Below are 24,925 nucleotides of genomic sequence, written 5' to 3'. Positions count from 1 at the left end.
AAAAATGGTCAGTGGGGGCTCAGTGGGTTAAGCTGCTGCCTTCGGCTCAGGTCATGATCTCAGGGTCCTGGGATCGAGTCCCGCATCGGGCTCTCTGCTCGTCAGGGAGCCTGCTTCCCTCTCTCTCTCTCTCTGCCTCTCTGCCTACTTGTGATCTCTCTCTGTCAAAAAAAAAAAAAAAAAAAAAAAAAAATGGTCAGTGGTTCCCAGTGACCACAGTAGAAAGTGTAAACTGCTTAGCAGCTCCCCCGCTGCCCTTCACGGTCTGCCCCTGGCCCCTTCAGGGCCATCTCCACCCGCCATCCCCAGGGATGTTGTGCTTCAGCTCTCCACAACCTCCACCCTCCTCCCAAGTTGCTGTGCCCTCTCACACTTCCATGCCTAGGTCCCGGCTATCCCTCTGCCAAAAGCATTCACCTGTCTTCATCTGGCCAACTCCATCACCAAGCCCCAGGCCAGCCTTCACTTTCTAGAAGCTTCCATGGCTCCAGCTCCGTAGGCTCAGGCATTGCCCCGCCTCTGGGCTCCTCCTTCCTTACAGCCTTCCACTATCTTCATCCTCATCACTCACTTCTCCCCAGTCTGTGATTTTCCCTCTGACTTCCTGACTCTCTCTTGTTCTGGGGGAGGGGCTGCTTCTCAGGCATCTTCATATACACAGGGCCCCCCCATTCAGCACCTGCCCCAGGGTGAGCGCTCGCTAAAGAGCTCTGGAATGAAGGACTAAGTGAACAAGTGAGTAGATGGGTGATTAAATGAATTAAAGAACTAGAAGCTTCCAGGTTGTTTCTCATTTCACTATATCCACCTTATCCACCTTTGTTTGCACACTAATTATTTAATAAATTTATTAGTACAGTTTTCACTTAAGCATATGATATCTCTTGAATTAGATTAGAAGCTTCTTTTTTTTTTTTTTTAAAGATCTTATTTATTTATTTGACAGACAGAGATCACAAGTAGCAGAGAGACAGGCAGAGAGAGAGAGAGGAAAGGAAGCAGGCTCCCTGCTGAGCAGAGAGCCCAACACCGGGCTTGATCCCTGGACCCCGAGATCATGACCTGAGCCGAAGGCAGAGGCTTCAACCCACTAAGCCACCCAGGCGCCCCAGATTAGAAGCTTCTAAAGGATAAGTTCATCTTCCAAACTATACTCAGTATACCAATACGGGACATGCCAGTTTTGGTTAAGTTTCTGAATGCTCTCTTTTGCAATATACCTGCATGGCAAGAATTTTCTTCAGTTCTTACAAGGGAAGTTACAATAAAGGCTTCATTTCAAAGGGACTGTGGTAATAAGATGTTATCCTAGACAGTCATAGAAAAGGAATAACCTAGTTTATTTTCTTTCCAATAGCAGAAAACAGTCAGGTTCCTTCTCTTTAGATGTTTAAATAGAAACCTGTATTTTAGTGTTCAGAACCTTCAAAAGAGATATTTTCTTGCATAAAACATGAAAATATGGGCTCAATGGAAAAATATCTTCAGTCTCTCTTCTGTCTTCATCAAACTTTCCAAAATATTATCTAAAGAAATATAGTACTACGTTAAGCTTAAATGTATTCTCATTAAGTGTTTATAAAGTATTCAACCAAAGAAATAGCTCCTAAGTATGAAACTTATTTTTATTCCTGGTAACTGAGTGCAGAGACAAATGTGACAATAAAAGCCAACATTTACTCCTCCATATACATGAGAATAAACAGGTTCACAGGCATGTTGACCATCGCACACCTTGTCTATCGACCCTAGATCAACTGTTCTCAACCAAGAAGGACTCTGCCCTCCAGGGGACATTTGGCAATGTCAGAAGACATGACCGTAACCAGAAACTTGCTACTGGCCCCTAGTAGAGAGCCAGACATGCTGATGGTGCTAAACCTTCCACAACGCACAGAACAACCTCCCATAACAAAGAATTATCTGGCTGAGGGGCGCCCAGGTGGCTCAGTCAGTGAAGCAGTTGACTTTGGCTCAGATCATGATCCCAGGATCCTGGGATCGAGCCCCACACCAGGCTCCTTGCTCACCGGGGAGCCTGTTTCTCCCTCTCCCTCTCTGTGTGCGCGTTCTCTTCCTCTCTCTCTCTCTCTCTTTCTCTCTCTCTGTGTGTGTCTCAAATAAATAAATATATAAAATCTTAAAAAAAAAATTGTCTGGCTCAAAATGCCAATAGTGCCAAGACTGGGAAAGCATGCTCTACCAGGACAGATTTCCATATCACTAAGGCAAAATAGTAGAAGAGGATGAATTCATATTCCTAATTACTCTCCCCTTTCCCCAAACTGCAGAATTAGGAGGAAATAAATTATGATATTGTCACAGTTTATACATGAGATAGCATTTGAAAGGAAACGAGATAGGGAAAAAAAAGGAGCATTTCAGCGACTGAATTCTTAGAAGGAAGACACATTTTAGACACGTTCATTTCTCCGGTAGTCAATTTTGGCATCTGCAACTGGTTTTAACTGTCCAGGCAGATGGGTAAGTGGAACTAAAGTCAGCCTATAAAACCTACACCAAGGGACACCTGGGTGGATCAGTTGGTTAAGCCGCTGCCTTCGGCTCAGATCATGATCCCGGTGTCCTGGGATCGAGTCCCACATGGGGCTCCTTGCTCGGTGGGGAGCCTGCTTCTCTCTCTCTCTGCCTCTCCCGCTGCTTGGGTGCTTTCCCTCTCTATTTCTCTCTGACAAATAAACCAATAAAATCTTTGGAAAAAAAAAAAAAAAAACCTACACCAACTCCAAGAGGACAATTTTCCAAGAGCTAAAGGAGTTCTGAATATGAGATTTCCAGTGGCCCTGATAAGCACTGCAACTCCCATGGACATTTGTAAAGGGGGTCAAAAAGCTGAAGTCTGATGTATCTCCAAAAAAGTTAACCAGGCCTAGTCATTCTGTAATAGGCAAATGGAACTACTCTAGCTTCAAAGGGACAATTCAGAAGTGTATTCACTGGACCTGTGACTGAAATACCAAATGAAGAAGGCACCCAAGGAAGATTATTTTCTACCACTTCTCAAACTGCATTTGCATTGCAAAATATCTTCACTAAGATGGATATTTGGGTGTCTATTTCCAAATGGAATGACAAAAACAGGAATGCCTGGGGGGCTCAGTTGGTTAAGCGTCTGCCTTTGGCTCAGATCATAATTTCAGTGTCCAGGGGCTGAGCCCCACATTGGTCTCCTTGCTCAGTGGGGAGCCTGCCTGCAGCTCCCCCTCCTTGTGCTCTCTGCCTCTGACACATAGATAACATCTAGAAAGACAGAAAAGAAAAGAAGAGAAGAGAAAAGAAAAGAAAGAAAGAGGAGGGAGGGAACGGGCGAGGGGGGCGGACAGAAGGGAGGAAGACAAAAACAAAATTGTTTAAGCTAAATATTTTAAGGATATACTTGGAGTTCAAGTTATTTGAAAAGATGTTTCACTGAAGGCTATTATAGTTAACTGTTGAGACTTCAGCCAAACTATCTACAGGTACTGCTGGTTTTCATAAAGTACGATTCTGGAACAGCACAACACTGATTTACATTTCCAGTCGTAGAAACCTCCCAACCCAATCCCCATGGATAAATACTAACCACCAATCCGTGATAAAAATCTCTTCTTCTGCCTCTTCCATAGCATTTGCCACATCTTCAAAATACCCTTTGGCATTAACGTACCTGAAAGACAAATGTTTTTGTTTCATTTTTTTTTTTTAAATGAAAAGAAAAAGATCTTACGGTAAAATAAAAGATGAAAGCCACTGCCTGAGTCACTACAAAGTACAAACTTTGTATAACTGAGGACCAAGGACTGAAAATCCCATCTTCCATCTGCCATGCAGGAAGTACAGGAAGGAGACAGAAGGAAGCGACCGGATTCTGCTGAGAGAACAACAAGTTGGTCTCATCATCATGAGTCAGATGAATCCCCTCATCCTGTTGAACTCACACCATGGTTTGTCTGGGACTGGGACAGACCAATTTCCAAATCATGGGTAGAAAAACATACCTAGCAAATAAATTCTTATTCTTTAATTACAGCTAATAACTTAAATGAACATTCCATGTGTATCACTAAAAATGGAAAAATTAGCTTTTAAAATCAAACTTCAAAATCTAAAGCTAGCTATTGAGTGCTCACTGTGAAAATCTTAAATACAAAAATTGGATAACTAATCTATGCTCAGGTAGTCCTCTAAAGAAAGGCCCTTGTCAAGTATAAGGAAGAATACATTTCCACAGCTTTGAAAACTGCTTCCAGATGAATTTAGGCCTGCTATAACAACAGATACTATGACTATAAGAAATAGTCTTAGAGCAAAACAATCTTACCATTTAGCTAAAGTGTTCTCTTGGATAGCAGCGTATGACCCAAATCGATGATCTTTGAGAAAGTTGGTGCCATGTTTCTGGATGAATTCTTCTATAGCCCCTCCCCACCACCGAGCATGTCTATAGCTGTTGCATTTTAAAATAAGTGTCCTTCAAAAAAAAAAGCAAAGTGTGGGGAGAAAAGTGATCATTCTGTGTTCTGTTTCTTTAAAAAAATTTTAACAATTAAGCTTGTGCCATTTTGTTTTGGTATTGCAGCAAACATAGGTTGAAATTTTTAAGCAAAGAACATCTTATTTATATCAAAAAAGCAGACTCCTGAACATTTTGGGCAGGATTTTAAACTATATTCAATATAGCAAAAATAAATTTTCAGGTTATTTACTCATTCATTCATTCTAAAATATGCAAACATACTTACTATGACTAGAACTATAGTAGGCTATGAGGGAAAAAATCTTAAACTTTAGGGTCTCAGAGAAGATCAGGAAGTTTAGCATCTTTTTACACACACACACACACACACACACACACATACACACAAAACTCATGCCAGTGTGTATTAGACAGAGTATGTGTGTGTCTGTGTGTGTAAATACATATGTATTTATGTAAGTCAATGTGTGAAAAGAAAAAAAATTATATCTGTATTCATGAGGCTGAACTTTGTAGAACCAAATGTATATATAGAGAAAAAGATACACATATTACGTAAGTACAATCTTCCAGAAAAAACATTTATTAACACATACTCGCTAATAAAATCTATAGTTAATGTACACTTGAGTATCCCTTCAAGACTTCATTCTTAAAATCTGTGTGCAAACAGAATTTTTGTAAATCAAATCACTGTTTATGTGTTCCTGTTAAGTAAAAGATATCAATTTATAAAGTAAAATTTTATTTTTTTAAAAATATGAAACTATCACTCCTTATCTGTTTAGTAAGTTGGTATTACCGAGTCATTAATTTTGTAGTAGCCATACATTTTGTTAAAACACGCATAAATTAACACATGTGATTATTTATTCTGTTTCACTGGGTATTCTATACTTAAACATATATAGAAAGAAAAGTCATTTCATTATTTTTGGTTGAGGATGAGTTCAAAGTAACAATTTTCTAACACTTAAATTATTTTACTTCCTTCACTCAAGGCTGGGAGAGAAACTTTGTTTTTGAGAGAAATCTTTTAAAAATACTTGAAATTTCTACCTTGAAAGATTATCAATTCGGAGCCCATATTTGGTCTCTGTCTCCTTCTTCCCCACCTTAATCTTGAATTCTTTATCGACCAGCAGGACAAAGGCAATGGCACCACTGTCTGGTTTCATGTATAGCAAAAATGAATCTTTCACTATCAGCCACCTGTAAGAAGGTAATAAATATTTTTAGACTTGATTACTGAAACAAAAAGAAGAACAAGTTAAGACAAGTAAACACTCTACCAGAATGTAGATATTTTATTTTTTACATAGGAGATTTATTTTTTAAACATCACTATGCAACAGTCACAATCACAAAAAACGAACAGGAGGTCTACTATGTTTTTCTAAGAAGTACTGGCACCAAGCAATTCAAAGCAATTCATTAGCTTAGTATACATTAATGGCAAAGCCTAAAAGAACACCCCTGAAATGGGCACGTAGAGCTTGCAGGATGTACAGTAGGACCCTCAGCTGTTGGAAAAGTGAAAATGCACTGGAAACAATTTGCTAAAATAAACTGTCATAAAAGAGGCAAATTAAGTCTCTTGGGAGGTAAAAATCCTCCTTTAAAAACAACCCAGTAAGTATCTAATACTCCACATATTTTGTTCTTTAATTCAAGTTACTTGTGGTTTTAAAGACTATTAGTAAACAATGTTCAAAAGCATCTAATATTTCATATATTCTGTTCTTTAATTCAAAGTACTTGTGGTTTTGACTATTAATAAACAATGTTCAATAGGACATGATCTCTTAGAAGCATATATGTATTCAACTCAATATATATTTAGGAGTTTCATAAAGGGGACGCCTGTGTGGCTCAGTTGGTTAAGTGACTGCCTTCGACTCAGGTCATGATTCCGAAGTCCCTGGATCGAGTCCTGCATTGGGCTCACAGCTCCATGGGGAGTCTGCTTCTGCTTCTGACCTTCTCCTCTCCATGCTCTATCTCTCAAATAAATTAATAAAAACTTTAAAAAGTTTCATAAAGGGAAAATACCATGATAAGCTGGATAATAGGGTAGAGGTAGCAATAGCACAGAGGTAAATGAGACCTGCTCTCCAAATGGCTTACTCGGCTAATGGGACACAAAGAAGATACGAGAAACTGTAGGCGTAATGTGTATAAGGAGGAAGGAGTCCTTAGTTTGGACTAAGAGAAAGAGGTAGAGGCACTGACTCAAAGAGGTGGTATCTGAGCACAGTGGCCGAGGCGTATATCCCACATGGAGGGAAGAGTGGGCAAAGGCATGGAGGTATGGAAATGCTACATGTGTTGGCAGAAAGTCTGGTGAGGTCGGGTCTTAGGGAATATAGTAAGGAACAACGGGCAAATGAGTATCACGTGGGGATGATGAGCAAAGGCTACACTGAGGAGGGTTGAAGGACTCTGCTCAGGACGCTGATTTTACAGCATGGAACCAGCGTTTCCTAAATTTGTTTTGCCATCAGAAGCTCTTGAGATGCTTGTTGAAAAATAATAGTTTCCCAGGCCCCACCACAGATCCATTAAAAAGGCCTGACAATCTGTGTTTTTAACAGAAACACCAGGATGCTTATTAAATAAGAGAATCCTCATGCCCCAGCAAGGAAGAGGATGCGACTATCACTGTAATTGTGTTCTAGAAAGAAAATTATGAAGGATAAAGAGGGATGTAATATGGCAGGTTAGCAAGCTCCAACAATAATACAGAACAACTCCTCTTATACTTTACTGTGAATATGCCTCACATGGGTATCCTGTTAAAATGCAGATTCGGTGCAGTATCACAAGGGCAAGAAATGACAAGTGCTGGTGAGGATGTGGAGAAAAGGACACCCTGGTGACCTGTTGGTGGGAATGTAAATTGGTGCAGTCACTACAGAGAACCATATGGAGGTTCCTCAAAAAAATACAGAAATACCAAATGATCCAGCATTTTCGCTTTTGTAGTATTTACCTAACGAAAACAAAAACACTAATTAGAAAAGATGTCCACACCCCTACATTTGTTGCCACATTATTTATAATAGCTGAGATATGGAAGTAACTTATTTATGAATGGATAAATAAAATGTGGTAGAATATTACTCAGCCAATAAAAAAAAAGATCTTGCCATTTGCAACAACATGAATGGACCTAGAGAGGGTATTATGCTTAAGTGATACAAGTCAGACAGAAAAAGACAAATACCATATGACTTCACTTACATGTGGAATCTAAGAAAACAAAAACCAACCAACCAAAGCAAAACAGAAATAGACTCATAAATACAGAGAACAAATTACTGGTTACCAGAGCAGGGACGGGTGGAAGGATGGGCATACTGGTGAAGGAGATTAAGAGGTACAAACTTCCAGTTGTAAATAAGTCACAGGGATGCAAAGTACAACGTAGGGAATATAGTCAATGATATTTTAATAACTTTGCATGGCCACAGATGGTAACTATATGTATCGTAGCGAGCATTTGATAATGTACATAAATGTTGAACCACAATGTTGTACGCGGAAACTAATGTAATATCATGTGCCAATCATACTTCAATGAAAAATAACAGTAATAAAATAAATAATAAAAATAAAATGTAGATTCTGATGCAGTAGTTTTGAGGCAGGGACTGAGATTCTGCATTGTTCACAAGTTCATGCCCAGGCTAGCATGACCTTTGAGCAGTAAGGACACAGATAACAGGCATGACAATGACAGTGAGAAGGCAAGACCATATGGGATTGATTTAAAATGAATACAAGTGGCAACTGTGTCATGCTGCCTACAACACCACATAATCACATTTACTTCTGTAAATGTGTCATTGTGTCGTTATCAAGTAAGTCAGTTCATAACAATAAAACAATAGTGGGCATATTATATCACCTATCACACAAAGCCAAAGCCCATTATAGAACAGGAAAGGCTGGAACACCTTATTACAATAAGTAATATTGTAAATGTGACATGCAAGTCAGCATCTAAAAAAAAAAATCTGTAACAAATTGTTACTGAAATTGCTAACCACATTACAATCTAGTGGCTTTAGAGTTTGGGATTTAACACACACAAATCTATGTTGGGCTCCACCTACGTTCATTTCATGCATCTGTTTCTTAAAATACAGCCTGGCTTCTTCCCAATAAAAGGGAATGGGATGGAGTTAGGATGACTCACGGTAAAGGACATACACATGATATGTTAACAAAAGGAAAAACATTAAAGTCACAGAAAGCCAATACCTAACCACAACATTAACATAAATTTGGTGACGGTATGCCAACCTGTGTCTGAGCCTCCCGGTTTTTCTTACCCAGTGAATAAATTAAATAAAAGGTGTCTCCCCCAAAAATTAAATTCCAAAGGAAGCTTCTCATTTGGGACCTAACAGCAGGCAACTGAGCAGTATAACGGATACCATTCTCAATAATTGTCTGCAAAGGCAGGAATTCTACTTTTTGTAAGCATTCTCCTAACATGGCTCAATGTCAGTGATATAAACAAGGACTCAGTGGTTCGGAAGGCCTGAGTTGTGAGTGCAGACATGCAGGCTGCCTATCGACTAACCTCAGTTCAGGATAAAAGAGAGCGGGGCGAATCACGTTATCTGTCTAAAGCTCCTTCTTTAGCCCCAGTCCCTTCTCCCAGCTGCACCCGCGGTAGAAGTTAGCGGGCACGAGGCATGGCCTAGGCCCAGAGAACTGCCGTGCCGTCCTGCTGACTGAGAAGGAGCCAGAGGCTTTGAAAACCACAGCTGCCGGGCCTGCTGGTCAGAGAAGAAAGTCAAACACAGCAGCCTGGTGAAACTGTGTGCCTGGAAGTAAAGCACACCTAAACAGCAGCAATGCGAGCTCTCACCGGAGTGCCACACCGGGGTCCACAGTGCGGGATGATGGTGGGGTGACCCCTACCCAGGGGTACCAGCTCCCATGATTGGCATTACAAAACAAATCTCAGAAAAGCTTCTGAGAGCAGAGGCTGGTGGCACAACCACCAGGACAAAGGCTGCCAAACATGGCATTAGGGACAGGCCACAAGGTACCATTGAGCAGCCAAGTCCTATACCAGGACATTTGGTACATGACACCCTGCAGAAATGGTACTTTTCTCTAACTGGCACAGAGGATTGTACAGGCTCTCAGCAACCTTGTTCAGCAATGGCAAGGAGAGGGCTGGGTGTTCTATGGGGCGAGAGCATGGGTGAACACTGGCGCTGCCATCCATGGGGTCTCCTATGTACATTCTGCCTCTGCCCCTCCAAGATGAGGCAGCCTACAAATACAGAAGAGTTTACCAGTAACAGCTGGATTTTTCTTTTTTTTTAAAAGGTTCCATGCCCAGTGTATTGTCCAACATGGGGCTTGAACTCATGACACTGAGGGCTGAGATCAAGGGTTGGATGTTTAACCGACCAAGCCACCCAGGCGCTCAGGTGTCAGCGGGATTTTTAAAGCTGAATGTCAAAGATAACAATTTTTGTTTTCATGAATTCTTTTTTTTTTTTTTAAAGATTATTTATTTATTTATTTGACAGAGATCACAAGTAGGCAGAGAGGCAGGCAGAGTAAGAGAAAGGGAAGCAGGCTCCCCGCTGAGCAGAGAGCCCGATGTGTCTCGATCCCAGGACTCTGGGATCACGACCTGAGCCAAAGGCAGAGGCTTAACCCACTGAGCCACCCACGTGCCCCTCATGAATTCTTTTTAATAGTCATTAAACATCAGGGTAAATTGACTCCTGGTCTTTATATAAAGCTCTTAATTATGTCATTCATTAAAATTCTTCTGATTTATTTCCTTTCTCTGCATCAACAAAGGAATTGGTCAAGTTGTGTTCTGGAAGTCGGCACCGGCTACCCAGGGAGTAAGCACCTACCTACCCGTCATCCTCCCTGAGCTCCGATTCCAGCTCAGCCACCTGACTGTGTGACTTGGGTGACTGAGTAGAAGGTCTCTACCCATGAAATGAGGGGAACAGCGATGCCCAGCTCATCTGTGTTTGTGCGAAATAACAGAGGTGACTCACGTATGCTGCTCAGCACCGCGCCTCACATTGACAACAAGGCACTTTACAAACGTTCTTGTTCTCAAGGAGGTGAGATCATAGTCCCTTCGAACAAGATGCCTCCTGCCTGGGCCACTCCTTGCTATGGCACTAAAATGTGGACAAACCACCAGAGCCGGCCTTCTCGGCTCCCACCACTGATGTCTGGCTGTTCCTCAGATTTGCCAAGGTCATTCTTTGAACCTCTACATTTGCTATTCCTCTACCTAGAAATATTTCTTCCGGATCCTCCCAAGGGCAGTCATTTCCTGTTCATCAGCTCTCCGCTGATACTCTCCTCCCCAGGGAGGCCTTCCTGGGCTACTCAAGGGTAAAAAGCTGGCCCAGCCCCCAACCCACCTTCCATCCTGTTTGGCTCCTCAGGACACATCCCTGGGATTATTTGCTTATTCACTGTCTGTAGAATTCTTGGTATAGCTCAAAGTTTGCAGAAATAAATGCTACATTTATTTTTTAAAATTTATATGTCTCCTTCTTCTCAGACATCATTTGAGATAAGAAACACATCGTCTAATCCACCACCTAATGCCAAGAAGTTGCTCAACAGATAGGCTGTTCAAGCAGATGTTTTAAATTGTGGAAAGAAATGTCTGCCATGTTTGTCCTTTTTTTTTTTTTTTTAACTTGTCCCTGAGACAAGGTCATTATGAGACTTGATTAAAGGTTTAATTGCCCCATTTGCTTTAACCAGATTTGTTAGGGTAGCATAAATAAGAAAGTGATCAGAATGCTTTTTATGGGCATAAAAATAAAAGAGAGAGTTATGAATGTGTCATCCTTAAAAGCAACTCCTGTTGAGATACTAATAGTTTCTACTGTGAAAAAATTTCCAAACTAATTTTGTCAGCTCTATCTTATCATTTTATTTGGTACTGACACCTTATAACCCACAAATGTAACTCAGGAGATCCTTATTAATGGGAAACCAAGGCTTCAATCTTTGTGGAAAGATTTATACAATTTAAAATGATGACACATTTCATTCCAGGGAAGATCATATCTCTTTAGGCTGTCCTGGTTGAAGCCTATTTAATCCCAAGTTTAAGATGTGAGGGAGCTAGGTTCTTTTATATAACAAAGTCTGGCCCCCATCTTTTCTGGCTGCCCCTTCTCAGGGAGGATGTAACTCCAACAGCAGCTTCCTGACACTGGGAGCTAAAGTCACCCACCCCACCCCCAACCCCGATCCTCGAGTCCCTCACCACCCCATGCCTTCTGGTCACAACTGCATGGACACCATCCCCAGTGCTCGTCAGCTTCATCACTGCCTTCCTTTCTCCTCCAGTAAAGCTCTGTGAGGGCAGGGATTTTGCCTGATTTTTATAGGAGCTAGGACACAACCCAGCAAACATTAGGCACTCAATAAATGACTGCACGGACCAGACCAAGGCTTCCATGTCTTGAGTCGAGGTCTCAGGTTGGTTGGCCCACAAGTCCACTCTGAGACGAGGTGGTAAGTCAAAGTCATTTAAAAAGGGCGTATTAGGGAGTTATTAGGAGCCAAGGCAGGGAAGGAGAAGGAGGAGCAGGAAAGGAGCCGTCAAGGATGTGTTGTGGTTGCATGTCCTTTATTGTGGGCAGTTGGGCTGCAAACCCTTCAGGGGCCTCTGAAGACAGTGCAGAGCTTGTAGCAGAATCACCCATCAGAGGGCTACCAGGGTCAGACTCCTGCCAGCTCCTGGCTAAGGGCTGCTCCTGGAGGCCATGAATGCTTCCGGTCTGCTCAGCATGCACACAAGCAGATCCGCATTGCCCAGAGTGTCTGCAGTCAAAGGCTTGCAAGGGTTTGCCTTTGGAGCCCTCGGGACTGGCCCCCAGCAGCTAGCTGCCTTAGCCGAAGCCAACTGGGGGCGTATGGGGGTGTGGGGGGGGCTGCTCAGGAGGAATCTGCACCAGGGCCCTTTTGCGTGTTTATGTAAATTATAGAAGTTTATTTGAAAACACACATTTTCTAGTATACTACTTCCTTTTTTGTGTTAGTAAAACGGTTTTACTGGAACACAGAAATTTTCAATTTTCTCCAATCTCTTGATCTCCTCCCTGTAATTTCTGCCATCCCTTCAAAACTGAGATAATGAGAGCATTACTTAGTGGTGTTTTTTTTTTTGTTTTTTTTTTTTTTGCTGGTAGTGTACCTTAACTATGTTTAAAGGTAAATCTTAGTTCAGGGTTTATGTATTTTTAATATACACTTAGCTCAATTTCATATGTACACGAACTCACAGAACTTTTTCAAGGCTGGGGAAATAATGTATACATCTCAATATTTCTCCAAAATTCCAGTAAAATATTATTATTAACAAACAACTATTGTCTATTACATTCAAAACATTGTGATAAGTGCTTTGAGGACATAAATAAGAATCAGATGAGAATACTGACCCACAGGAGTCTTTGGTTGTGTAGGATATAGGATATGAATTAAAGTTCTCTGTCTATATCACATAGCACATCATACATCCTCGCAAATGTAAGTCTAAAATTATCATCCTTGAAGTCTGACAAATTTTTTTTGTTTATTTTTTTATTTTATTAATTTATTAATTTATTTTATTTTTATTTGTTTATTTCTTAATGTTTATTATTTGTGTACAGTTCAGTGGTTTTTAGTACAGTTCAGCTGTGTACCATTACCACTGATATCTAATTTCAGAATACTGTCACCACCCAAAAGAAACCCCATTTCCGTTAGCAGTCATTTCCCATTCTCCTCTCCTCCCAACCCCTCAAGACCACTCATCTACTCTGTCTCTAAAGATTTGTCTATTCTCGACATTCCATATGAATGGAATCATATACTATGTGGCCTTTTGTGTCTGGCTTTTTCATTTAGCATAATGCTTTTGAGATTCAGTCAGGACAAAGAATGAATTAGCACTTTATTCTTTTTTTCATTAAAAATTTCTAAACAATTTATTCACATACTGTAAAACTCACCCTTCAAAAGTATATAGTTCAGGGGTCATCAACCCAGAAAGAAACCCCATCTCCCTTCATCTTCATTCTTTTTTATGGCTAAATAATATTCCACTGTATGGATATCCCCACCCCTCTGTTTAACCATTCATCGGGTGACAGACATTGGGTGGCTCATATCTTTTGGCTATTCTGAGTAACGCTGCTATGAAGATTCTTCTATGAGTTTTGATACATGCACATTTTTTCAATTCTTTTGGGTAAATACCTAGAGTTACCATAGCCCCCAGTAATCCCACTTCCTATGTTTAACATTTTGAGAAAGTGCTGCAGTTTTCTAGAGTGCCTGCACCTCTCCTATTTCTACTAGCAATGTAGTAGTGTTCCAACTTCTCTACATCCTTGTCAACAACACTTGGTACTATGTATCTTTTTCATGATAGCCATCCTGGTGGGTGTGAAGTTGGACCCCACTATGGTTTTGAGTTGCAGTCCCCTTATGACTAGTGAGGTTGAGCTATCTACTTGTCCTTACTGGCCATTTGTATATGTTCTTTGGCTGACCCATGAGTTCTACTGCCAACCAGTTTTTACATATACAATAAAAGTTTGCACACTCTGCCTACAAGTCCAGGTTTGAGTTAGAATGTTGGCATGGATGCTGAGATCTGGAAATTAAGATAATTTAGGGGTGCCTGGGTGACTCAGTGGGTTGAGCCTTTGCCTTCGGCTTGGGTCGTCATTTCAGGGACCTGGGATCGAGTCCCGCATCGGGCTCTCTGCTCAGCTGGGAGCCTGCTTTCCCCCCCTCTCTCTGCCTGCCTCTCTGCCTACCTGTGAGCTCTGTCAAATAAATAAAATCTTTAAAAAAAAATTTAGAACGTGCTCTGTTGTGACTTTCAAAGGATATAGAACTGATTTGTAATTGAAAACCAGTCTGTGAAAATTCCCCAAATATCCAGTTTCGTAAAACAAACCCACAGAACGACCAAGACCTACCTTTTGGACCAGCGGTAGCAGGCTCTTCCTTGACCACAGCAATTCAAGCCTGGTATTCTGTGTCCCCCGGATCTTTTCATTATCATACCTTCTCTGAAAGAGACACCAAGTTAACCCAGGGTCTTTGGATTTCCAACTCGCACTTGGCTGATACAGCCTCACAACTTGGGACTAAATAAACTGTTTCATTCTCACATCACATTCCTCTCCTTCCTTCTTCACCAGCACATTCACTAGGTGGATACTCTAGCAGCTGATCCCTAAAAGCACCTGGTCGGATTGGAGGCGGCAAAAGTCTCTTGCACATACTGCAGGACTTTAAGCATCCTAGCTTCTGGTTCCCTGTCCTGAGTGTACCCTGCAGTCATTGGGACAAGCTGAAAAAGACCCCGCACGTTGCCAGAGGCCCGCACAGGGACGGTTTACCTGCTGTTGAGACCACTGACGGCGCTCGCTCACCAGTTCCCAAATATTCCTCGTCCTTCTACCTACAGTTCTAGGACCAACCCATACCAAAGGAATAGAGCACAGCTCTTAGAGCTTTGGAAAGAGAAATGTCTTGATTTTGAAAAGTAGGACAAGACATAACAATACTAATGGCCTAACAAAAGGAAAAAATGAAAACCACTACTAACAAAGCTCTTAGCTCTAAAGAAGCCCTAAAGAAGCTAAGCGCTCAAGCGCTCACTTTATGAAGGAAAATAATCATTAAGTAATTGTCAATCTCGTTACTTAGCATAAATTTTACACAGCAGCATTTTTAATCATGAAAATGAGTGATAAACAGCTAACTTTTATAAGTTATTAAAAAGAAGGGATTCGGTATATTTGATTTTTTAAAACTGAGCTATAGCTGATATACATTATACCAGTTTCAGTGTATAAGACATTGATGTGGTATTTGTATATACTGCAAAAATGATCACCTCAATACATCTAATGAACATCCATCACTGTACACAGTTATAACTTTTTTTTCTTGTGCCAAGAACTTTCAAGATCTCTTCTCCTAGCAACTTTCAAACATGCACACAGTACGTTTATTTCTAATGCTTTCTCCCACATAACATATTTGCTACCTGTATGAAACACCCCTAATATTGGGCCAGAGGCAACCGTGTGTGCTGGAAGCACAAAAGAAAGGGGATGGGGCAGCTGCTACCAGTGTTCAATACAGCAAGGTAGCACCGTGTATAAATAGATGCCCCGAGTGGCTCAGACTCTGTCGCGAAAAAAAGCAGCAGGTAGTAAAGCCAGTAAGATCTGTCCCCATGGCCCGCTGGTAAATCAAAGGGTGGTACTTATAAACTTTACCCCTTCTCACGCAACACTGGAACTTACATGCCCTTTGGTCCCAAATCATGGATGAAAGACAGCTGGCTTATGTCAAGGAATTCTGTCTGAAAAAGAGGCCAAAAATCCATACTTTAGAAAGACAGAAAGAAAAAGGAAAAATTTATACATTTGAAAAAAAAAAACCAACAACATGCATTAGATACCCGTATGTGTAAACACATCTGGGGGACGACACCGAGCAACACAATGGCATCGCCCTGGAAGACCATCTATGTTCTTCTTCCTGGAAGTAGTCTATGTATAATTAAGACACAACCAAGAAAGTGATGTGTGCTCTCAAAGGTAAAGACAGAATGCTCAAAAAAGTCAACAGGAGAGATTTTTCTCCCCAAATTCTTCTCTGTTTTTGTTGCTGGGGAAGGAGGATTGTGTGGCATAGCATACACACTAACAATAGGGTTGTGTGAAGGCAGTGATGTTGGTGCCAGGTTCTGGAAGGTGGATTAGGCTTGGTACATGGAAATGGGAGATGAAGGGGGAGAGAGGACAGGGAAGGTGTGCAAAGTTCATCAGGTATACAGTTGGGCTACAGTAAGCAAGATGAAGAGAGTAATGTAAAGTTAAATGGTAGAGTGCGTTGAAGGGAGTTTGCAGAGATCTTTGAACATCAGGAATACCAGAATATTTTAGTACAAATGAAATAATATAAGGGGTGCCTGGGTAGCTCAGTTGGTTGAGAATCCGACTCTGGATTTCATCTCAGGTCATGATCTCAGGGTTGTGAGATCAAGTCCTGGCAACAGGCTCGTGCTCAGCAGGTAGTCTGCTCAAGATTCTCTTTCTCCTTCTCCCTCTGACCCTCTCCCCATCCCACACTCTCTCTAAAGAAAGAAATAAAATAAAATAAAATAATTTTACATACGAATAATATAAAAATAACTATTTTTAGTGAATAGAAAAGGAAGAGAATTTCAGGCCCACCTTTACCTTATAAATTATGCGAAGATAAAAACTACAAATATTATGATGACAACATCAACAGCTAACATTTACTGAGTGCTTTATATCTGTTGGCCCTGTACTAAGCATTTTTCATACATTATCTCAGATCTCTCTTGTACAGAAGAGGACACTGAGCTTCAGAGCAGGGATAGGCAAACTTTCTCAGCAAAGAAGTCAGACATAAAAATTTTAGGCTCTGTGAATCATATACTTGTACTATTATGAAATAAAAGCAGACACAGATAATACATAAATGAACAAGCATGGTTGTATTCCATTAAAACTTAATTTACACATACTAAAATACAAATTTAATATAATTTTTATGTCACAAAATACTGTTCTTTTAAAAAAATTTCAAGCATTTAAGAACATAAAAACGATTCTTAGCTCATATAAAAATAGGCAGTGGGATTGATCTGGTCCATAGGCCATAATTTACCAACCCCTGGTGTAGAGATATGTTAAATAAATTGTTCAAGATAGAGGCATCTAGGTGACACCATCAGCTAAGCATCTAACTCTTGGTTTTTATTTTTTTCTTTTAAAGATTTTATTTATTTATTTGACAGAGAGAGATCACAAGTAGGCAGAGAGGCAGACAGAGAGAGAGAGAGGAAAGCAGGTTCCCTGCTGAGCAGAGAGCCCGATATGGGGCTCAATCCCAGGACCCTGGGATCATGACCTGAGCCTAAGGCAGAGGCTTTAACCCACTGAGCCACCCAGGTGCCCCTAACTCTTGGTTTTTAGCTCAGGTCTTGATCTCAGGGTGTGATCTGCCCTCTCCACCCCCGCATGCGCTAGCTCTCTAAAAAAAATCAATAAATCTTTTAAAAAAACTGTCCAAGATAACAGAATTAGCAAGGGATAGATTCAGAATTAGGTCAGACCAAACAGTTTCTTCAAAACAAAGCTGCAAAAGCAGTAAATCATTCGCCATGATTATTAGATGAAAATGTGAAAGCACAAAGGTGAAGACCAATGAACATTATGTAATTCTCAGCATATGCAGGAGTTTTACCTCATGTATTACTTGAAAGAGTTAGAGTTGGACATTATTTGGCTCCCAAATTACAAAATTTTCTTAAAAGTAGCCACAGTAGGCCCAGATCTACCAGTGGTTGTACGTCATGTCAATAACAGCCTTAACAGAAAATTCAAAATCAAGAAGATATGCTCCTGGCATCAGGAAGCAGAGGGGAGACCAGATATAGAAAACACTCCCCATCAACAAAGTTCTGTGGGAAGAACCACAACAATTACATGTCAAGTAGTTACAGAGGAAGGTATCCAGTTTCCAAGCTGATTTGACTCCTAAGAAGAAATGGCATTTGAGCCAAGCTTGTAAATGGGATTAATAAAATAAAGCCTAACAGTCGGGGCACCTCGGTGGCTCAGTCTCTGCCTTTGGCTTGGGGCATGGTCTCGGGGTCCTGGGATTGAACCCCGCATTGGGCTCTCTGTTCAGCAGGGAGCCTGCTTCCCTCTCTCTCTCTCCCTGCCTCTCTGCCTACTGGTATCTCTGTCAAATAAATAAATAAAATCTTTTTAAAAAAATGAAACCTAACAATTTTTCTTTAACATTTTATATATGTGATTGGAAATAATCTATTATTAAATTTGTAAGCAAAAAATTACCAATCTCTCACTGCTGTGAGTCACCCAATTAAGTGCTTCCAATTCTTTCTTAGATTATTTGCAAAAATTCAGACAGACTTATTTTTAATACTTTGAGGAACCTTCATACTGTTTTCCTATGACCCAGGAGTTGCACTACTGGGTATTTATCCCAAAGATACAGATGTAGTGAAAGAAGGGGCATGTGCACCCAAATGTTCATAGCAGCAATGTCCACAATAGCCAAACTGTGGAAGGAGCCCAGATGCCCTTCAACAGACAAAAGGATAAAGAAGATATGGTCCATATATACAATGGAGTATTATTCAGCCATCAAAAAGGATAATTACCCACCATTTGCATCGACATGGACAGAACTGGGGGAGATTGTGCTGAGTGAACTAAGTCCAGCAGAGAGTCAATTATCATATGGTCTCACTCATATGTGGAACATAGGGAATAGAGCAGAGGATCACAGGGGAAGGGAGGGAAAACTGAATGAGAAGAAACGGACAGGGAGAAAAATCATGAGAGACTCTGGACTCTGGGAACCAAACTGAAGGTTACAGAAGGGAGTGGGGTGGGGAGATGGGGTGGTCAGGTAATGGGTATTAAGGAGGGAACATGTGGTGATGAGCCCTGGGTGTTATACGCAACTAATGAATCATTAAACACTACAACTAAATACTTACGATGTACTGTATACTGGCTAACTGAACAGAATAAAAAAATTAAAATTAAAACATTAAAAATTAAATTCAGAAAGACATGGAGCATCTGGGTGGCTCAGTCCATTAAGCATCTGCCTTTGGCTCAGGTTATGATCTCAGGGTCCTGGGACCAAGCTCTACATCAGGATCCCTGCTCAGCAGGGAGACTGTTTCTCCCTCTCCCTCTGCCCCTCCCCCACTAGTGTTTTTTGTCTCTCTCTTCCTCTCTCTCACTTACTCGCTCTCAAATAAATAAAGATAATCCTCAGAAAAAAAATCCTGAAAGACTTAAAAACCCTCAATCAAATATATCTTCACATTAAATTTTTTATAAAGATTCTATGAAGACTTTACAGTTCATTCTTGTATAAAACATTGTAATTCAGTACCGTATTTTTAAAATCCCATCTGTGGAAATGCTTGTTATTAGAAGTGACACTGCAGACTCTGAACATAGAATCCAAAATGTTTTAAAACCCTAAACCATAACTTCTCATTTAATCTCTAGGGAGCAGAGAGAAAATGTCTATTCTAGTTTACACTGGAAGAAATTACTACAGAGGTATAACTAATTTATATGCAAAGCTACAGAACAGTTAAATGGAGGAACAGGAAATGAAAAGCAAAAATCAAGGAAACCATTTATCTAATACCTGGATAGTTTCTTATTCACATGGCTCTTATCATCGAGTTGACAGCAGAAGTATTCTTAGAAATAATTCAGAAATCATAACTTCAAAATATAATAAAATTGCTAAGTGTAAAGAATTTCATCTAAATAAAAAAATATGTTAGTAATGCAGAGATTTATGTACCAATATAAAATTTAAAATTATCCTAATCACTTTAGTTCAACTAGGGAGAGATTTCAAGAAACAACTAGCCTTGTTATTGATTAAAAAAAAAAAAGAATCTCTGGCAATATGTGCTCTAATACAGATTTATCAGATTAAAAGTAAATGTGGCAAGGTCAATTTAAAGGCAAACCCAAATAACACAATGTGAAATTGAACAAAGACTGTGTCGTCCACACTTCTCAGTGCATCCTGAGTGGTAACAATCAATTCTCTATTTGCCCAGGTGAGTGAGTCTCAAGAACATGAATTTAATGATCAGTTTAGCTGGACAATATTCCACAGGCTGACTTATCTCTTGAATGTATTAATCAATATTATTTTTCCAACTTGTGAGAAGTACAAGTAATGTTAGGCAAACAGGGAATAAAGTTCCAAAGACAAGGGACAAGCAATTAGCTCAAGGGGTAACAACAAGCCCTGGAAATTACCCGGCAATCATGCATTCACAGTTCCTCCAGTTCATCTTTGTACTGGAAGGGGAGGGGATGTTCACAGGCCACCTTGATGCCTGAGGCAGCAAAATGCCCAAGCAAGTGCCCCAGCGGGAAATTCTCAGAAGCAAGGGAGACAAAAGTGCTGCGTTGGGCAGTGCCCTTCTGGGAAGGGTAGGAGGTTGGCTCTCTTACTCCAGGAAAGCTTGCCTTCCAGGTCAGACAATGAACACAGCCCCAGAGAAAAGAGAAGACATCTCATCAGTGGAGGAAACGGAGAGGCCGGATCCTCTCAGCTCTTAAGACTCAATCATGAGAACGACAAAACGTCCCTTACTTTGTAGGCGCAGCTGTTTAACAGCACAGCTTCTCCCCGTTGGCATAGAAACACTGTGGGCATCTTCATTCACCTTTACCCATTTCTTCCCCTCAAACTGAATTCACTCACCTTATAAAACAAGGGAGGGGGGGAACTCAGTATCGTCTGTCTGTGGAATGCTTTCAGATTCCTTACTTCCCAGAGGGTGATTAGCTTGAAATCACCCTCTGGGAGGTAAGGAATCTGAGTTACCACAGTTAAATGTCAGTCAAACCGGAAGTTAGCAATAGCATCCTGTCAACCTAGGATGCTTCTGGAAATGATGCATTTCATTCCTTCCTAGATTTTAATCTTCAGCAGGAAAAAAGGTACATTTCCTGTTCCTTTTTTTCTTTTTAAGATTTTATTTATTTATTTGACAGACAGAGATCACAAGTAGGCAGAGAGACAGGCAGAGAGAGAGGAAGGGAAGTAGAATCCCTGCTGAGCAGAGAGCCTGATGCAGAGCTTGGTCTCAAGACCCTGAGATCATGACCTGAGCTGAAGGCAGAGGCTTCAACCCACTGAGCCACTGAGGCACCCACATTTCCTGTTCCTAATGACTCTTCCTTTAAATTCCCTGCAAGCCATGCATTTTCCAGTTACTAATTAAAATGCTCCCTTTCACTATTAGATATTTCAGTATCCCTTTTATTATTAGGCTTCAGTTATTAGAGCTAGCACCAATACAACTTCGAATATAAAAGGAATTCTGTTTGAGATTTTGTATTTTGTATGTTACAATTGAGTAAACACATCCCTTTTTTAAAAACAGATATATGCCTTAAGCAGAGTACAAAGACATGTATCCCTATTTTACAAATGAATAAACAGAATGGATTACCAATAATCTCTGAGGGAATTATCTGATGTTAAATCCACTAAAACACTAAGATGACATGTTTTTCAGACCCTCAAGGAGGAAGAAGGAATTTAAAAAGTTATACTCCTGGAAAAAAAAATTCCTGATCTAAATACTAACTTAACCAACGACCATAGGAAAATTTTTAAAAAAACCAAAACTGTTCATGTTTGGTTTCATTGAAATTCTATGGAAATTAGAGATGTGATCCTATCTGACCCTTGACCTATGATCCATGATCTCTGGCCTAAAGACCCAAATTTACTTCTAATAAGCTTGTTTGACAGTTAAAAAGTATAAATTAATTATATGTGATTGTAGAAAAATTACTTTTAATATGATTTTACAGATAGGAGTTTTAATATTTCTCACAATTATCAAAGGATACACAAAGATGCCAATCTAATTTCACAAATATGAGGCAAAAGCCTGTAAATCTAGTCTCTAGGCCAAATCACATTATGTGACAATTTAATAACGTTAGAAAATTAAGATAGATTGAATTGTATCTTATGTCTGAATCATTATGGAGAATTCCATTCTTAGGGTAAATAAGTAGCTATCAAAAATGTGGGGTAACATATATTTGGGTCAGTTGAGATCAGGTTTTCCCTTTTAGAGGAAATGTTTCGAAGACATTCTAGAATTTCTACACAAAATACGGCTCAACTCTGGAAAGATTTTCATGATTAGAAAATAAAATAAACATTTAAGAAAATGTCACATTTTTTAATCAACATAAGAATCCAAAATGTAGTACTATACACAGAAAGAGAAGACTAAACCTAGCAATTACTGTTCTAAAGCCAAAAGAAATAGTAGCAGTAAAGTCACAGGCAGGCAGAAGAGTAAAACAAATGCAAAACCATCGCATACTGGTACTGGCACACATTTAAATACTCCTCAGCGTATATCTCTACAGAGAACACAACAGGAAACAGCATTTTCAGCCGTAGCAATGACCAGTTATATAATCGGAAATAACAGCAGTGACATCCTTACTCGTTACACTCTCTCAAAGATGCATGTTCCTGAGTCCTAGAAGGGAAGAAATCTCTCCTATCCTTCTCCTCTTGAGAGCCTCTGGTTGGACCCAAGTTGCTGGTTTTCCTGGGAAAACTCCTCCAGGATTAGGAAACCACATATGCTCCTTCAAGTCCACCAAATGGAACAATGCAAGTTGCCGCAGAAGGTGGGCCATGGGCTCTGCCCCAGATCATTTGTGCTTGGGGGGACTAGGGGACAGAATGGGGGCTTGTCCAGCCTCCAGATAATACCCTGGCAGGCAGCAAGATTGCAGCAAGTCACCGGAAAACGCCAAAGGGTCAAGGAGCTCTTGCTTCCTCTCTTAACACAGAATCCTTCCTTCCTTATTTCCTTCTTTTTTTTTTTTTTTTTAAGATTTTTTTATGTATTTGAGAGAGAGAGCAAGCACACAAGTATGGGATGGGGAAGGAGCAGGGGGAGGGAAGAGAGGGGGAAAGACTCTCAAGCAGATTCTGCCTTGATGTGGAGCCCCATGCGGGCTCAACCTCAGGACTCTGAGATCATGACCTGAGCAGAAACCGATAGTCAGATGATTAACTAACTGAGCCCCCAGATGCCCCTTCCCTCTATTTAAGTATTTAAGTAATGGCATTCTCTAAACTAGAGGACACATCTAGTAGGCCGTGACTGCCTATTCTTAATTTCTGCCCCTATACCATATATATACATTCAACCCCCGAGCATTACAGTTTCTACACATACAGATGCAAAAATACAATAACCCAGGACATTCTCAGTTATCTGGACTTTTAGATAATTGAAGATTAACCCTTTAAAAACATGCCTTCAAGGCCTCTAAGAGGACTGACCTTACTGTTTTCTGAAAACTTCTACAAAAGCCTGCTCCTTCCGGCTTGGCACCGGTGGGCCTTCCAGCCTCTTCTAAGCCTCACCACATCTTCTCTCTTTTATTTCCCCAGAGTTTTTTCCTCCCCCTCGTTTTTCCCATGCTTCTCACTTTCACATGAAAAAACAGGCCTTTCATAAGCATCATGGGCTAACCTGATGGCCAACCAAGCAGCTCTGTATAAACGCTGGGTATTCGACTCTGCTCAGCTGCTTCCTAGCTTACTACTCAAGTGTTTTTTCCTTTAGGCTTAGAAATGCTTTGGGGTATTATTCTGGAAACCCGAGGAGACAAAGACGTCGATTTCTAGATAATCTAGCCTGGAGCAGAGTTTCAAGTTCATTTAAATCTACTGTTCTAGACACATTAATTTATACATGATTTTTTAAATAGCATCACCATGAACTAAATTATTGCTGTCGAGTCAATTTTGCGCTCATTAACTGTAACTTGAGGAATGCTGGAGAAGTGGATACAAGCACTTCTGTTAATAAAACGATCCAACATTCAGCTGACAACTTATGATTTTATAAACTATTTCAAAATTTAAGTCACTGAACAATACTTACTGTTGCATGGTAGTTTCTATACATGGGCATTTTTAGTAGCTTTGTCAAATAATCTTCTAGTTGTTTCTGTAACACAAATATATTAGATGAGAGATAACAGTGACAGGGATGTGATCATTATCTCAGTTTACCTTCGGCAAACTTATTCAATTCTTTACTCGTATTATCACAGGAAAGGAATCTTGAATAGTATTAATGAGGTATTTCCATAGTACCCCTGAACCATTTTTCAAATTCCTTCTTGCTATTTAATGTTTTACATGCTTCTGTCTTTTAAAAACTGCTGACAAGACCCAAGCTGTATATTCTTTTAATCTTCCATAGTTACTAGCACAAGACTTGTCCATGGTAGACAGTCTAAAGGCATTTGTTGATTTTATTAAAACCCTGAATTTCCATAATTATAACACTGAATTTACTGGTGGATATATTACTGTATTTTTCACAGCTGTTTTGGCAGGGGGAGGGGGGCAGGGAGAGGTTAAAAAAAAAGGAGAGAGAGACTTTCTAGTAAGTTGTACCCTGATTTCAAATATGCTCAAATGCACGAGGGTAATGTCCATCACAGTGACTACGATGATGTGTGTGGAAGCACTAACTGTTAAAGCCACAGCTTCTCATTTTCAACTGCATTCACGTAAGTGCACACAGAAACCCCACACTGTAGAGTATCTTGGAAAATATTTGTTCTAGATCGCTAAAAAGATTTCATACAAGAAGACACCTACACAAAGAAGAAATCAAATATTGCTTTCAGAACATTAAACTTTCAGATTACTGAACAGAACTGACATTTACTTGGTAACTTTCCAGGAGAAAAACTATCTCCTCCCCTGCGTGTCTCTGCATCA

The 24,925-nt window shown here is 40.3% G+C and overlaps 1 protein-coding gene across 7 annotated transcripts in view; it reads right to left on the bottom strand.

The window, feature by feature from the left end:
• The window catches only part of PLD1 (phospholipase D1), a 198,148-nt gene that overhangs the window by 88,347 nt on the left and 84,876 nt on the right, over positions 1 to 24,925 (bottom strand). For all 7 annotated transcript variants that reach the window (XR_004285288.1, XM_032341350.1, XM_032341336.1 and 4 more), the window contains 6 exons: positions 24,075 to 24,140; positions 15,820 to 15,878; positions 14,479 to 14,571; positions 5,537 to 5,689; positions 4,322 to 4,471; positions 3,584 to 3,667 (listed from right to left, as the gene is read on the bottom strand). Coding sequence is in view for 6 of the 7 variants with exons in the window: in XM_032341350.1 (XP_032197241.1) it covers positions 3,584 to 3,667; positions 4,322 to 4,471; positions 5,537 to 5,689; positions 14,479 to 14,571; positions 15,820 to 15,878; positions 24,075 to 24,140 (605 nt within the window). In the remaining variant the exon portion in view is untranslated. The remainder of the gene's footprint in view (positions 1 to 3,583; positions 3,668 to 4,321; positions 4,472 to 5,536; positions 5,690 to 14,478; positions 14,572 to 15,819; positions 15,879 to 24,074; positions 24,141 to 24,925) is intronic.

This window comes from Mustela erminea, chromosome 1, assembly GCF_009829155.1.
Source record: "Mustela erminea isolate mMusErm1 chromosome 1, mMusErm1.Pri, whole genome shotgun sequence".
NCBI classification, from domain to species: domain Eukaryota; kingdom Metazoa; phylum Chordata; class Mammalia; order Carnivora; family Mustelidae; genus Mustela; species Mustela erminea.
This window is presented reverse-complemented; position numbering and strand designations above follow the sequence as displayed.